Below are 15,571 nucleotides of genomic sequence, written 5' to 3' on the forward strand. Positions count from 1 at the left end.
TGTATCCAACAGGCACTTCACTGGAACACCACTAATCTGGACTGCAACTTCCCAACACTCACCCACCGTGCGCTTAAGAAACTGTTCACGGCTAAAAGTCTGACTTAGAGCCTTTAGTCTCACCTCAGATTGCCTGGCTCTTGGCGTGGCGAGGTGGCTAGTTTTCAGGAATAGAAGCATAGTTGGTGGTGGGATGGTTTTCTGGTCTGCGCCGTGTTCACTCCCTTGCGATGTGTCCCTCCCCTTTACATTTGAAGCAAATGGGCTTCCCATCCTCTGTAAACTGGGGCCTTATGCCGTGTTCACACCGGACGCGACGCAAATTTGCGGCGCCCCGTCCACCACGGAAGTTTACTCGCGCGAGTAGAAAGAGGGTGTTCACACCAAACGCGAATTCGCGGCGCGACCAAAGGGGCGTGGCTTAGCTCTGTCGCTTGCCTCTGTGAGAGACAAGCGACGAAGCTTTCATTTCCGCTATCGACCATGGAATAAATAACCACTAGTTCTGCTTTATACTTGTTGTGGAAGTCCCAAACATGTGGGAACATGAAACGCCCTCGTATTTGGGTTCATAACATCATCCGTAGCCGCACACAGCTCGGTGAATTTCACCGACTCCTCCAGGAACTGCGTCTCGTGTATCTCCGTAAAACGATACCGATTATGCCATCCACCATGGAAATAACCACCAGTTCTGCTTTATACTTTTTGTGTAAACTCCACGTATGTCGGAACATCAAACTTCATGGTGTCTTGGTTCATAATATTATCCGTAGTCCCACAACAGCGTCTCAATGAAGCCACTGTCAGCGCTGGTTCAGGCGGAGCAGCAGCAGTTTCATTCAGAAACGGGGAGACGGCGGTGGTGACGGGCGGAGCTTCTCAACGCTGATTGGTTGCCGCAACTTTGCGTCACGCGATTTCTCCGCCAGAGTTGGGAGAATTCAACTCACGCGAATTCGCGCCGCGTCCTTCACTTTGTTCGCCCCAGGTCAAACGTTCTGTTCGTGCCGCCTCCAACGCGTCTATCTCGCGCGTCTGTGGATTGACTTAACATGTAAACTGGTCGCGAAGCGAATTTGCGGCGCGACCAGTTTGGCTTGGCAACTTGGCAGAGATACTGTTAACACGTAGTGTTATTTTATAGTAGAAAAAAAGCGATAATATGCAAATTTTTCAAATTGTGTTTCAAATCTTTATTTTCAAATTCAGATGTATAAACAAACACACCACGTGTGTCTGTGGGAGGAAATTAAAATAAAATACTTGTGCCAGAAAATGTGCCTGTTTTAATGTATTTAAAATATAGGAAATACTTTTTTCTGGATTTTCCATTTTCTCTCAATTTGGTATAGCAGAGCATTCAGGTTTGGGCGATATAATGTACACAGCGCATTCATAATATGCCTTTTAAATATATATATTTTTTTTTTAAATCATTTTTTAACAGATGGACTGTCATAGCCTGGCTAACTGTAAACTACTTTATCTGCCAGTAATTGATATGGCATTATGACATTCACATTAAGAAGAAAATTACTCCACTCTAAAGTATTTTGTTACAAATTACGTTAAATTTTTTATTGGCCCTATCAAATACAAATTACAAAATACTCAAAAGTAATTGAAATACGTATTTCAAATTCAAGTAATATAAATACTGCCCATCTCTGCACACACACACACACACACACACACACACACACACACACACACACACACACACACACACACACACACACACACACACACACACACACACACACTTCTGTCATCTGACCTTTTTTGGCTTTAATTGAACATTGGTATAGTGTCAGGGTAGCATAATGTACATTTATACTGTTAACCGTGCAGGTGCAACGACATTACAGTTTCTCAATATCACTGTGATAGACATGTTGGCGTATAGCTTTAGTTCTTTGATTTACTAATCAATAGTTTGAATTGATGCAAGCACTAATCTGATTTATGTCATCAAAATAAATGAATAAACCACTGGAAATGCAGAGAGCAGGTGATGCAAGGAGTTAATCTCGAGCCTGAACTGTTTCACCGCTTCAAAATAAAGCATTGGAGTGCTTTATTTTGAAAATGTACCAGGAAATAGTTGTATTCTGGCATTTGCTTGATGTTGGTAAATCCTCTGTCGTGTGTGGAATTCCGGAGTGGCTTTCAAGCTGATGTGTTTAACCCCTGCGAACACTGGGGACCCGTCAACCCAAACAGGTACCATGCTGATAATGATACTAATAATATTCATAACAATAACAATTGTAGGAATAGAGTGCGCATGCCCAGCATCGTAAGTCCATGTGTTTATTACATGCAGGCTGCGTTAACAGGCTGATCTCAATGGGAGTCTTTGTCAAGACATATTGCTGTTGATTTGTATTATTATAATTAGAAACAGTTTGAGCAGGTCGATCTTCCTGCGCCATTGATGGCATGTGTTTTTGTAAAGGTTGGATCTTTATGTGATTACAATGATTTATCAGAGAAGCTATTGCGCACCACACTTGATGCGCTGTAACGCCTCCACTTAGCCCTTAATTAATGTATGCTATTATTTTTAAACTGTCCAAATAAAGGTTTTCAATGGAGTAATGACAGCTCATACAGAATCATGGAATTTAATTGGCTTCGTTATTTACCCTTTCACACAAACACACACACACACACACACACACACACACACACACACACACACACACACACACACACACACACACACACACACACACACACACACAAAGACCCAGTTGGAAAATAACATTGTCATACGTTTGTGGGACTCCATTCCTTCACTCCCCTTCCACTTTTCTGTTTGGCAAATACAATCAAACGGTTGCAGATTACTTTGTATAGAGAGGACATCGCGACCTGCTGTCTTTTTTCAGTGATTTGGAAACATTAGTTCGGAGTATGTGTTATGTTGTTGTTCAGACCAGCTGAGCTCTGGTTCCCCCTTGGGAGCGCGCCAGTAAGGCAGAGCTCGCCTCTGCAAGGCAGGACAGATCTCTGCGCGCGCACAGCTGCACTGCTTGTGTTTTGCTTCATCGGTGACTAAATAATGTAAACTGTCAATTCATATTTCATAGAATATGAGCATATGAAATGCAATGACAAGAATGTTTTGCCACTTTTGGCTACACATAAAACTACCTCTTCAGTCTAAAATATCCACATTTACAGGCAGTATCAAATTGTCATATATTGTCTCAAGCATGTTCTTTATATTTGGACTAGAATGTTTGACATTATTTTATTGTGAGCATTGAACTCTTGATTGCCTGCCATCTGGTGGATTTTTATGTACCAGTTTATGGTGGAAATCTATTTTTTTTATGTAAACACAAACGTAAAATAGTTTACAGCAGGCTCGTCTGTATCACTTTAAAATATTAATTTAGCTGTTGATCAATCGTAATCATTTAATGTTTTCTCTGCTCAGTCAATGTATGATTTACTCTTCCCTCCTCTTCTGTGTCTAAGTAACTTATTTAAATGTGCATGTGGCCTCTATTCATCTCAGTAATATACCAATTAATTTTTAAACCCCAGAACTCATTTGTGTTACAGAAAGAGTTTTGTTCATGTTCAAAACTTTCTGCACTGAGAAGTTGTAATATCTGGAGAAAAAAGTAATATTTTACAAAAATAAACTCATAATTCAATGAGAATATAGTCATATTCCAAGACAAAATCAAATTAGCTATAATACAAATGTCAAGTGTATTTATGATTACATTTGTGGACATCGGTGCATGTTTGAGTTGAAGCATATTATTAATCCTCTAAAGGTCTAACGGTTTATAGTTTTTATCATGCAGATATTCATACCGTTTGCAAAAATACACTATTTTTACTGATTAAGCACCCTCTGACATGATGCACTATTCTCTGCTTTTACATTGTGTGTCTCTTGCTTTCCCATGTTGGGGCTGACAATTGTATATGGACACAGTCTGTTGGGTCTTGCCCATCTTGACACCATTTTGAGAACGACAGCTGAGTGGGAGCATGTTCAGATGATGACATAGGAGGCATCCAGAAATAGCCATGGCCAATCACAGTCTGCTCGGCTCTGGAAATAGCCATGAATGGATGTTGGAGCTGAGGTCATTTTTATTCATTTTCCGATTAGTTAAAACCCCAACATTTAGAACAGAGAAAAAAACAAATCAATTCAGTGGATATCCAAAGGGATATGAAGTCTCAGAAACGCCTGTTTTTCTTTGTACTCTTACAAGTGTATATATTCAAAATTAAGTTTAAAAAATCATTTTATTTAGTGAAAATGTGACGGGGAAACAAGAACCTACTTGCTGAAGGGCGGGCGGCCTTCAGGCAGATTAATACAGTGTTAGATTGTCAACAGAGGGGTTTAACCTACATCTATGTGGCAGCTCCCTTTCTGCTCAATGCTTAATCCAAGTAGGGTGGCATTTGAATACAGTGCTGTCCACCCATGTGCCATAATTACCCCTTTGAGTGCGTGTTTTGGGTTTCTGTATTGCATCAGTTCAAGAGCACCCTGAATTGTGTTTCCACTCCACTGCCCAGTTCTGCAGAATATGTCTCCTCTGTGCTGTTGCTTGTACCCTAGACTGAGATTAAAATAGATTAATCAGGGATTAGGTCATACAATAAAAGGAGGGAGGGATGTATTGAATGAGTGCATGCGGGTAACCCTCTGTGTCACTCTTTTCATGTCAACATAAACTGAGGATGCATCCATTGTGCATTGATCTGATTAGGATAAACCGTGCAAATTCTCAGCATTTCACTCGTTTTGTTGATTTGTGTGTGTCCACGTGTACCTGTGCTGCTGTGTGCGCCAGGCCCTGCTATGGTGATGCGTGTCAGCGATGACGGATGTGGAGGTGACCTATGAGGACTTCATCTCCTCTCGGCGGTCCGGCCGCAGGAACGCCATCCACGATATCCCAGCAGCCCCTGGAGCGGAGGGAGCCGCCGACCTGTCACAGAGTCTGGCACAGCTCAACATCAACAAGTCAGGTGAGAAACATCACTACGGCGGCCTGACGAGGGACTAAAGGAGGTGAGTAACCGATGAGGGAATGAGATGCAGGTGAGGGAGGTGGGCTGGGACGGCCAGGTAACTGTGAGTGTGCAGAGACACTGGACATTGCAGTGTCATTGTTGATACCACCACCAGGGGGTGCCAGACGCCTAAAGTTTTCATTTTTGTTTATAGCTATTTTTTGAAAGAATGGGTATTGATGAATACTAAACATGTTCTCGTTAATCACCAGAGGAGAAAAAGCATAGTCAAAATGAAAGTCCCCCTCCACTCAAAAATGTTTTTATGTATTTATTTATTATTTTATTTGACCTTTATTTAAGCGTAAAAGTCAATTGAGAACCAGTTCTTATTTGCAATGATGACCTGGCCAAAGAGGCAGCAACAGGAGGCAAGTTGTTAGAAACAAGTAACACATAGAAACATCTCAGTCAATCTCACACATTGCTTTACTTCACTTGGATGTCCTATCACAAAGCTCAGTATACGAGTGTGTTGTGTGGAAACTTGCAACCACCAGTGCACAAACACTGAGAATGAATCAGGGAAGTAGGTGACATCTTATGTAACTTTTGGAATGACCAATAATGTGCACAAAGTTATATATTCTATCCATTGTGCTGAATCTGGGTCTGTCTGGGTATTTCCCAACATTCATGCTGACGGGTGGGAATCCCACCGGCCTCACCTGCAAAGCACGCGGTACAGCATAGGCGGTTGACCTAGATCCTGATTGCTGAGTCTTACGTGTGTGTTGTGTTCTTTGCACGTATGTCCTGTTAAGCAACTAACATATTCTGAATTTTTTAATGACGGGGAGATATCATTTGAAGAATTTTACTTTGTTTTTCACAATCAAACTATTGTTCATATCAGAGAATATTTAAAATATATTTGTAAAATCTCATGTTATGAAATGTAATGATTTGGTATATTATAAAATAATGCAAACAATGTTCAGAGCGACAGCAAAGTCTCTGCCAGACTGTGTACAAAGGTGAGTTAAGAGATATTTGTAAGTCTATCGTACAAAAAGCTTAAAAAAGGGATTAAAAGAAGATGTATCTCTATTGTAGGAGTTAAAATATGGAACAACGTTAAAATAAATGTAAGAATGTGTAACTCATTTTTGATTTTCAAAAGAATTGTTTATAAAGCTGTTTTTTGCGATTGAAATATATATATTTTCCTTTTTTTTCTTCTTTTATATCTAATTACCTTGAGGATTATTTAATTGATAATAATTTAGGTTAGGAATATCTAAGCATTATGCTTCTGCCTTTTCAGTATATTAGATTATATATACGTAGGCTTTACTCGTTGTAGTGTGATGACTGAATATAACAGTACTACAATTTACCTGACTTAAAACATGAGCTCTTGTGAGTTGACTCTTCACTGGTCTACCTTGGTGGCTGCTGTTCCTGCTGTTTAATTACTTATTCGCTGATTTACCCAATCTCATTCGCATCGCTGACTTCACAAGTAGTTACTACTTCATGAAACTGACTGTCTGTCCCTTTCTGTACCTCTTCCTCTTTGTCTGTTAGGGGATGAGGGAGAAACCCCTGAGAAAAGCCAGAGCTCTGCAGCTAAAGAAGAGGAGACTCAAGCTGAGGGCAGCTAAACAGACATTTGTGGACTCAAACAACAGCTTCTTCTCATCTCCCTGATACCAGAATGCGAGGCCTCTGACTGGCTGTGAACAGACACGGAAAATCCTCTACTTCCGCCCTCCCGCCACCAGGAAGTCATTGCCATGGCGACCGCAGCGCAGTTTCCCTTTTGCACTTGGGTGTGTTTTTCGATGTCCTTAAAAAACCTTCCTTTTTTCTTGCTGCCTTGCCGTCATGGCTGCAGATGTAAGATGAAATGTGATGCATGGTGAACGCACCATGACTTCGAAAACAAAAGTATCCCAGTTTGACTGTCGCAGTTCTGGGAGGAAAGTGAGAGTAGAGGAAAGAGGCCATTCAAGGTTTTTGAGGCAAGTGATCGTGTTTACACTCAATTATAATGTTGTCTTCCCTCTCCTCATCAACCAGGGATGTGGCTGAAAACACTTCCAGGGAACTGAAGACAGTGTTCGGACATTCTTCCTCTGCTCAACTTGCATCTGCATCTACACCGCTATCTGTTGACTATTTCCAAACTCCCTAAATGATTTTCTTGTTTTTTGGGGGCCATGGATCTCCTAGCCATATCGATCTATTGGATGTTGGTTGAAATTGCTTTGTCACAATGACGCTTCAGTGTTTTCCAAACTAAACATCCTAAGTGAGGGCGGTATTGGTATTTAGTGAATAACGCCGCAGTCTTGCACTTTTAATTTGACATTGGTCAGACAGAGTCTGTCAAATTCAGGATCAACAACAGGATAAAGTGTTTCGTCAGTAACACTATTGATCTGCTCTTTCAATCTGTCAACATGATAAAAAGAAAAAGAAAAACTATGAACTCTAGAACTATGTTCTGTTTCACTGGCTGACCCGCTTGTTTTTTGCTTTGCTCTTGCACTCTGACCCGTCACCTTACAAATACAAACCGGCCCTTTTTTTATACCCTGAAAGAAATATACAAAAAAATATTGAAAATCAAAACATTGTAGTTTTATTCTACATCTTTACATATACATGGGAAACACATGTCTGGACTTGGCTGGTCTATGGAGAAGACTGTTGACTTAGTAGGTGCTGGTGATGGATACAAGGTGTACAAAGTTGTATAAAGTTTTTTATAGTCTACACACAAAAGTGTCCATAATAATATAATGTGTCCTGGTTATCCTACAGTAGGTCAATACACTGCCGTTCAATGTTCAAATGTGAGCCTGCGAGTGTGTGTGTGTGTGTGTGTGTGTGTGTGTGTGTGTGTGTGTGTGTGTGTGTGTGTGCGTGTGTGTGTGTGTGTAAGGATGTATTTTAAATGAGCTTTGGTTGGCATATTTGCAGTTACACTGATTGCACTCAAGTACACCAGTGTGTTATTTAAAACGTATTATATTACTCTTTATTGGGGTGTGTTTTTCTCTGCGTTACGAGGTGTCGTTAGAATGATTGCCTGTTTCGCATTTCACATTTCCCTCGTCAGTCAATCTTTCATTTTAAACTTCAGCGAGTACACAGCTCTCAATAAGTTGTACCAATCAAATATATTGATGTGCCCTCTGAAGCTTTCTATCTTGAATCACTGACATACTTTTGAGTGATTACTTTATTAAAACCGATGACATCACTTATTTGTCTTGGCTTGTTGTGTGAAATGTTGACATGCTAGTAGAATTGGCCATTTTTACATTACATGTACAGGTCAAGAATAACTGAGGCAGGTATAGTGTTATTTAATGATGAGTATTGTTGCATTGTAGTGACCTAGAGCGCCCATGACCATGTTGTATTTTAGTTTGTTCATGACTTACATGACTGTATTGTGACTTAATGTGCCCTCACATTTGCTTTTGTAAACTTTAGTTCGGATGTGCCATTAAATCTCACAGGTGATATATGAAATAGTGTCACGATGGGTCCATGGCCCAATCCCAATGTCCGAAGGCCATGAACCCTGAACCCTCAGGGACTTACTGACCTGGTAAATGGTTGAGGGTGAGAGACTGTAAGGGCTTGAAATTACGAAAATATGAATGGCACAGCATTTATCACGCTACCATGACAAGGGCAGAACAAGTTGTTGATATTTATTTTAACTTTTCACTCCCTGATTTGAACCTCTTCCTGGCTCTTTCCTCACAAGATGAGAGATAATTTCAAAGAACCATGTACTTGTTTTTGTCAAAACAGCTTCAATGACGAAATGAAGTTGATGAATAAATCTGTGTAATATAATTATTGCTGACATACCTCTGACCTCAAGTGTTTTATGTGTCATGTGTCTCTTTTTACGTATCCACGTTTCTGGTAACCCCGTGCTTAGCGCCACATTGCTATGGATTGTGGGTATAGGTCCATGAGTCACTGCTCGTTGTAAACCCTTTACGCAATAAATAACACTCACAGAATAATAAACCCAAGACCTGACCTCAACAAACATCTCCAACCTAATTACATTGGCTTTCAGATTGCATAGTTTATTAATATCTAACTGAATAGATACTGGTTCAAGGGCTCTATGATGTTATAAACTGGTAGGTTGAGTTGATAAGTGAAGGTTCTGAGTTACCGTAAGAGCTCTCTAGGAATAAGGCCCAACCTCAAGGAAGAGAGGAAGTCGTGTTATTATTGTGTTACCATTATAAAGTATAGGTGCCACATAAATCTCGGTGACAATATTATTGCTATTGTCATTACAGGCCTATTTGATTCAATTAAAAGTGTTATAATGTGTTACAAAATATAGTCTCATTAAAGATCTTGTGGTGCCATTATTGATTTCTGCGATACAACAGATAGCCGGACCTAAACCCTGAAAAAACCTGAAAACCAGTAATGAAGATAATACTAAATGATGTATCGCCTTTCATATGCTTCTCTTACACTTTCTGTTTGACTTTTCACCCTAATAACTTAATCCTATACAGTATTCTGTATAATTAGCTTTTATCAATATACAGTATATCATATTTTGTCCAAAAACTCACAAATCTGGGTAATGCCGGGCAGCTCCTCCACTAGTGCAGTTCAAAGTTTTCCTTTGTCTTGATGTCGACACACAATAACCCTCTTGTCATTAAAGAAAGATGTCTTTCTGTCCAAAGACGTTCTGCTCTGTAATGCGCTGTACCAAACTGACTTCTTAATTAACGTCTTTTAGATTACATGGTTCGAAGTTGGTGAAACTAGGTTATAGAGAAGCTATTTGCTCAGGGGAACTGTAGCTAAAGAGATAATTGCTCACATGACTCTTGGTTGGGTTCATCCTCATTCTTAATCTTATATGCAACTGAAGAATGGGAGCACGTACATTTTTTAATGAAAAGGATAAGCACAAATACAATTATCTCATAGCAGTACAATACAATAATGTGGACTACATACCAAATAGTGATATATTTATATATACATGATTAAACAACATTTTGATCCACGTAAATCAAGCAATCTGCATCTTTTCTTTAATAAACACACCAATACAAATTTGTTTTGAAAATTTGTTTTGACACAATCCTGTAATTATTACAGAGATGAGGTAGCCAATTAGCAGAGTGTTTAAATAGATGCCTGTGCCACACAGCAAAGTTTTACATGTTAACAACGAACTAATTTTCTTGTGGGATGAAAAGCCCATGCATGTCCTTGTGGAGCGCCTTTTCCACGTATGCTCGAGCTACTTCTTTGAGCGTTCTGCCGTCAAGAAACAGGATGAAACTAGATTGGCCTGGATTGGAGTTGATAATGGATACCAGGACAACACCTGTGAATGGAGAGGACAAAGTTATTGTTAGAGCGCAAAGCTGAATGTCAAAAATCAAAGGAATCACATGAAATTACGGCTGGTATTACAGTCTCAATACAGATGTAAGTGAGGGATCTTATCTTCCTAGGTTGATATTCCTGTCCATTTGTTGCTGCATAGTAGCATGTACACACCACATAGATGCATGTCAAACACCACACAGGGTTCTCACCGTCATCTTCTGACTCTCCGTTTGGTCTGGGGATGAACACAGGCTCTGACGGCCAGCAGTTGTCTTCACTCCAGTAAATCTTTTCCTTGGTCTCTGTGTCAATCTTGATGATCTACAGCAGAAAAATAGTTTAGGAAAAATAATTTGGATTTACTCAGCCTGTACAAACAGCTTATAACAAAGCACTAACACCTCATGTATCGGCAATTATTTACAGACGTAGCAGAGGGCAAAGAGGCCACTTCATTATATAGTATTATATTTTTTATTCTAAAACATATCGCAAAAAAAATGGAGTACGTTTGGGAGCTATGTTGAAAGGGAAAACTAACTAATACAACAACGACATGTCAATGCTGTTTTGACATATTTTTTTACGTTTTCCGTCTGAGTCATTTAAGAAATTGCCAAAGTGCTTATCTTATATTAGCTATACTTGACACATTAGCTCATCCTTTGAAGGCTTGTGGGTGGCCTGAGCCGAACATTGGGCAAGACAAGTAGTTAACCCTGGAAGGTCACTAGACAATCACAGGACTGACACGTAGACACACAACATTCAGGGTCACGTTCACATGACAGGCACTTTTAGAGTCGCCTGATCTACATGGGTTTATGCTGTAACCGGAGCCATGTCAGCAAGTAGTCAAAAACATATTCTTAGTTCTTACAGCAAATCTTTTTGGGTGCTCCAAAAGGGGTAAAGATCTCACCTCATTCACTTTTTGATTTGAATAAAAATTGACGTAAACTTGCCATGTTTGCAATAATACAATTTTTTTTTTCTTGGGTATGCAAATATTACATTTAATGGATGAGCCTAACACACCTCGTCAAATGGAAGTATTTTCTTTGGTCAGTGTGACAACTATTCATTTCCATAACGTTTTACATGTTTCCTTCCGCTCGTGCTGCTTTTTATTCCATATCATAAACACTAAAATTCAACAACATGCCGGAGCTCTCTTATGTTGTTGGAATTGTGCGTCAAGTGGAAATGAACAGAAATATCTAATTGTCTGAACCAGGACGTTTCCTTTTGTTCCTTCCTCTTTGTAGTCACGATACCTCCGGACTGTGCGTATGCATTGAGACACAAGGGAAGCGCTTTGTATAACCCATGACTTTGAAGCCTCACAGAGTTGATCACTTCTTTCCATTGTTTCAGCTACATTGATGTACAAGTATGCCCAGTAGAAAGGATGTGTGGGTATTGAAACCAGAGCCATGAAGTGGTTGGTCTTTGTTGGCGCAACCGCTAATTCTCACATCGTCAAAGTGTTTCCTACCGTCTGTTGCGTCAAGTGGTAATTGTCACTTCTGCACTACGCTTCCTACCTTTGTAAAAAACAATGCTGCCAGGAAGAATCTGTTTCCCAATAGTCCCGTGTTTATAATCTGTTATTCAAGAGTCTGCAAGTTTCGGTTCTCTCTTGGAACATAACACTTAGGAGACTGTAAGAAATCGCAACGACAGACAGACCCTACCACCCCCCGGTTCTGTTCTGCAATAGCCAAATATAAAAAAATTAAAAATTAAATGTCACCTTTTTTGCCAGAACAGACTGCTCCACACTGTTCCCGTAGACAAACTGATGCTTCTTGCCATTGAAGTCATAATTCATTCGGGGCAAGTCCAAACCTGATGGGAACAAAATGACAGTTTTTGTGTTTTTATGAACAAATAAATTACTCCTAAAGACCCGTTGTAGGAAAAACTACTTGACCAATATTTACTTGATTTGCTCTGAGTATCTATTTGAGTGGCATTGGTTTTACCTTCACATAACACCTCTGCTTGGCACATCAGTTTGCCTTCCTTCTCCTTCACAGCACTGGCGGTCGTGTACTTGAGTTTCACCAAGTCCTCTCCAACCGCCACGCCCTGCAAAGCACAGTTACAAAATTCAAAATGAAGTGTTAAGAAGAACATCTTCTCTAAATTTCAGAATGAAATAAACGTGACTTTTAGTCAGAAACCCCACCTTGTCTGACTGGATTGGAAGTGCAAATCGTTTGTAGCTTGGTTTTGAGTAGTTATCATCTTGCATCCCGGAGTTTTCCTTCAGCTTGCTCATGTAGAACATGTCATAAAGGCTGTTGTCATTGTAGGCGATGACATCGAAGACCACGTGACCGTCCTCCTCGAAAGCATTCACGTGATGGTAGACGATCATCGGCCCGGTGAAGTACTTTGTCTCGACCACTTTGCCCGTCTTTCTGTCTATCAGGTAGATCAGAGTCTATTGAAGACAGAGCGTCACAGTTATGTTAACCCAGATTCTGGTAGACTCGTGCACACTTGAAATCTGCTTCCTACTTAGTTCAGCAGTTTGAATATGAAGAGTGACACACAAGACAATAAATAAAACACAGTGACCGCTTACATTTTCCTCAGGGCAGAACTTCAGGCAGCTCGCCCAGTTGACCCCCCTCATGTACGCCGTGGCCATCTTGAGGATGTCCAGTTTGAGAGGCTGCTCGATGAAGATGAAGTAGTTGTCCGTGATGCCGAAGCTGTGGTAGTAGCTGGGTGTGAGCAGGGACCGGCAGGGGACCGTGCAGATCACCTCCACGTTCTTCAATGCGGGGACATTCTTGTCTTTGTCTGGAAGGTTTCATGTACGGAGCCATAGTTAAAGAAAAAGACACTTCAAATTGCGTCAGCTCATTATTTTCATTTGTTGGCCTTGAAGTGATACATCTGAAAAAGTTATGTAAAGCTGAAAAGTGTAACTGCTGTGCTGTGTATTCAATGAACTGCAGTGCCCATCCAATTGTACTTAGAAGTACAGCTGATATGGAGAGAAAGCCCTGAGATAAGTTGAGTGGGTTATGAGCAGGCACGTACCTTTCTCTGACACAGCAGGGACTTTGAACAGCATATATTTAGTCTTGGCCTTGTCTGCGATTGAAGTCCCGATGTTGTAGGCGTTGCCCTCCTTGTCATAGTGTGGATGGGACGATACCAAGTTTACCGGCAGGTACTTCATGTAGTCCACCTGTGTGTTCAGCAACTCATGAGCTCCGAGTTCAACTCTTCACTTGGATGTGGGCTAATACTGGTAATCATGAGTGAGTGATCAAGGTCAGCATATGACTTTACCTTGTCCTGAGTTTCCAGCGTCACAGGATCAATCTTGCGGATGTAGTTGGTCTCTGAGGTGGCGTAGTAGTCCTTTCCGTATTTAATGAAATTGCTCGCGCCGTTGTCAGTGAAGTCGGGCACTGTGTGGTTGAGAAAGGTAATCGCCCTGAAAAGGAAGAAGACATGCTATATATTGGAGGGTCATCCAACACAAAAGACCAATTTTGCTCATACTGAGCGGCCTGTAAAATTGTGTGACTCAGTTCCATCTCAATTATAAGTTCACAACATGAAGAGACAAAGCAGGGGGTTCTCACAAGACGGATTATCCTAAAAAAAGGTTAGCTGCTTGCATCTGAATGTCATGTCGTTAGTGTATTACAGATGTTACGATTACCTTTTTATAATGAATATAAAACATAAAAATACATAAATAAACAATGGAGACTCAAACGTTTTTAAAGATATAAAGTAAGACTACCACGATGATGGCTGATAGGGATAACTAAAAGGCAAAATGTTGTTTGAATAAAATTAAGAGCATGCTTACTTGACAATAAAATTCTTGCTTGGGTCTGGGTAAGCCATTGTCCCCATTTCGGACACAACTATCCTGTTTGCAGCCATGTTGGCTGTGTAGGTGTCACTTCTTAGAAATCTGCTTCTGTAAGTCACTTCACCTGAAAGAAGAAGAAAAAAACACGTCAATGAGTTTAGTGTCTCTGCAAAGAAATCAACTGATCGTACAAGAAATGATGATTAAAGAAAACTGTCTTTATTTTATTGTTTTACCATCTTTAATGGCGAAGCTGTTCATGATGGCCATCCCATCAAACCAGTGGTCGTAGCTGGTGACCCCCACAGAAAAGATGCCGGGGCCATTACGCAGCAGGGTCCCTTGCAGCCAGCTGGGAATACTCCCTGGACGACAAGCAACGCAGAAAACCACAAAACCGTCAGGGATGTGATAAAAGCCAGAGCATCAGCTGGTCACTCCGCATGAAGCAGACCTACCTTTCACTTCTGCCTTGCAGGGCTCCGGGCTCTCCTCTGCGTTCTTGAAATAGTTCGTAGCCATGCTTGCTGAAAGCGCAGAGAATAACACGAGGAGGTGTCTGAATACAAACTGAAGTCAACAACAGCGCAAACCACTCCTTATAAAGCGCCTGTGTGTCTTGGGGGAATGGCAAATCTGTCCGGAGAAGTCAGCCCTCTGCCCTTTCATTGAAATGTTGCTGTAAAGATTTCTTTGAAACGTTACAGCGGAAATGCATCCCGGCGTCACCTTTGGCTCATCGCCATAGATTGTATCCGCAATCCACTTTTATTGGTCCCCATGTGTTTTTTTATTATCTTTGAGTTTGTTGAGTTGAGTAGTTCACTCTTTTGTGAACGTGTAAACGCACAGACACACACAAACGCACACACACACACATAGGATATTGTGTTGTATAGCCTGCAGAACTGTTAAGTGTAATATTTATTCAGGGAGGTATAGTGTGAATGTGGTATGGTTATGCTCTTATCTTAAAAGGGAACGCATATACCTAGATTAAGAATTACAATATGTTATTTCCATTACCTATATTATGAGTTCAATCAATATGTGTATCTCTCTCTCTCTCTCTCTCTCTCTCTCTCTCTCTCTCTCTCTCTCTCTCTCTCTCTCTCTCAAAGCAAGAAGAATTGGAGACTGATTTTGCATGTTGTTTTTTTGTACCCTCATGAGCTTTATTCTATTGCAAAGTTCTCAAAGTACTCAGATCATTTTTCTTGGAAGGATGTGTAGTGACTCCCAGATTGTGTAAGTAACAGTGAACTCCATCTTCTGCAGGGCTGTTATCCAGTACTTGATAAT

The 15,571-nt window shown here is 40.6% G+C and overlaps 1 protein-coding gene across 1 annotated transcript; it reads right to left on the minus strand.

The window, feature by feature from the left end:
- Positions 1 to 9,946: 9,946 nt before the first annotated feature.
- On the minus strand, positions 9,947 to 14,791 carry bco1 (beta-carotene oxygenase 1; the record flags this gene model as incomplete). Its single annotated transcript, XM_079234277.1, has 11 exons — positions 9,947 to 10,411; positions 10,626 to 10,737; positions 12,173 to 12,267; positions 12,405 to 12,510; positions 12,611 to 12,868; positions 13,013 to 13,233; positions 13,477 to 13,627; positions 13,732 to 13,879; positions 14,264 to 14,393; positions 14,506 to 14,634; positions 14,728 to 14,791. 11 exons carry the CDS (start codon positions 14,789 to 14,791, stop codon positions 10,257 to 10,259), a joined length of 1,569 nt encoding a protein of 522 aa, XP_079090403.1. The 3' UTR covers positions 9,947 to 10,256.
- Between the last annotated feature and the right edge of the window lie 780 nt (positions 14,792 to 15,571).

This window comes from Taurulus bubalis, assembly GCF_910589615.1.
Source record: "Taurulus bubalis genome assembly, chromosome: 18".
Classification (NCBI taxonomy): Eukaryota; Metazoa; Chordata; class Actinopteri; order Perciformes; family Cottidae; genus Taurulus; species Taurulus bubalis.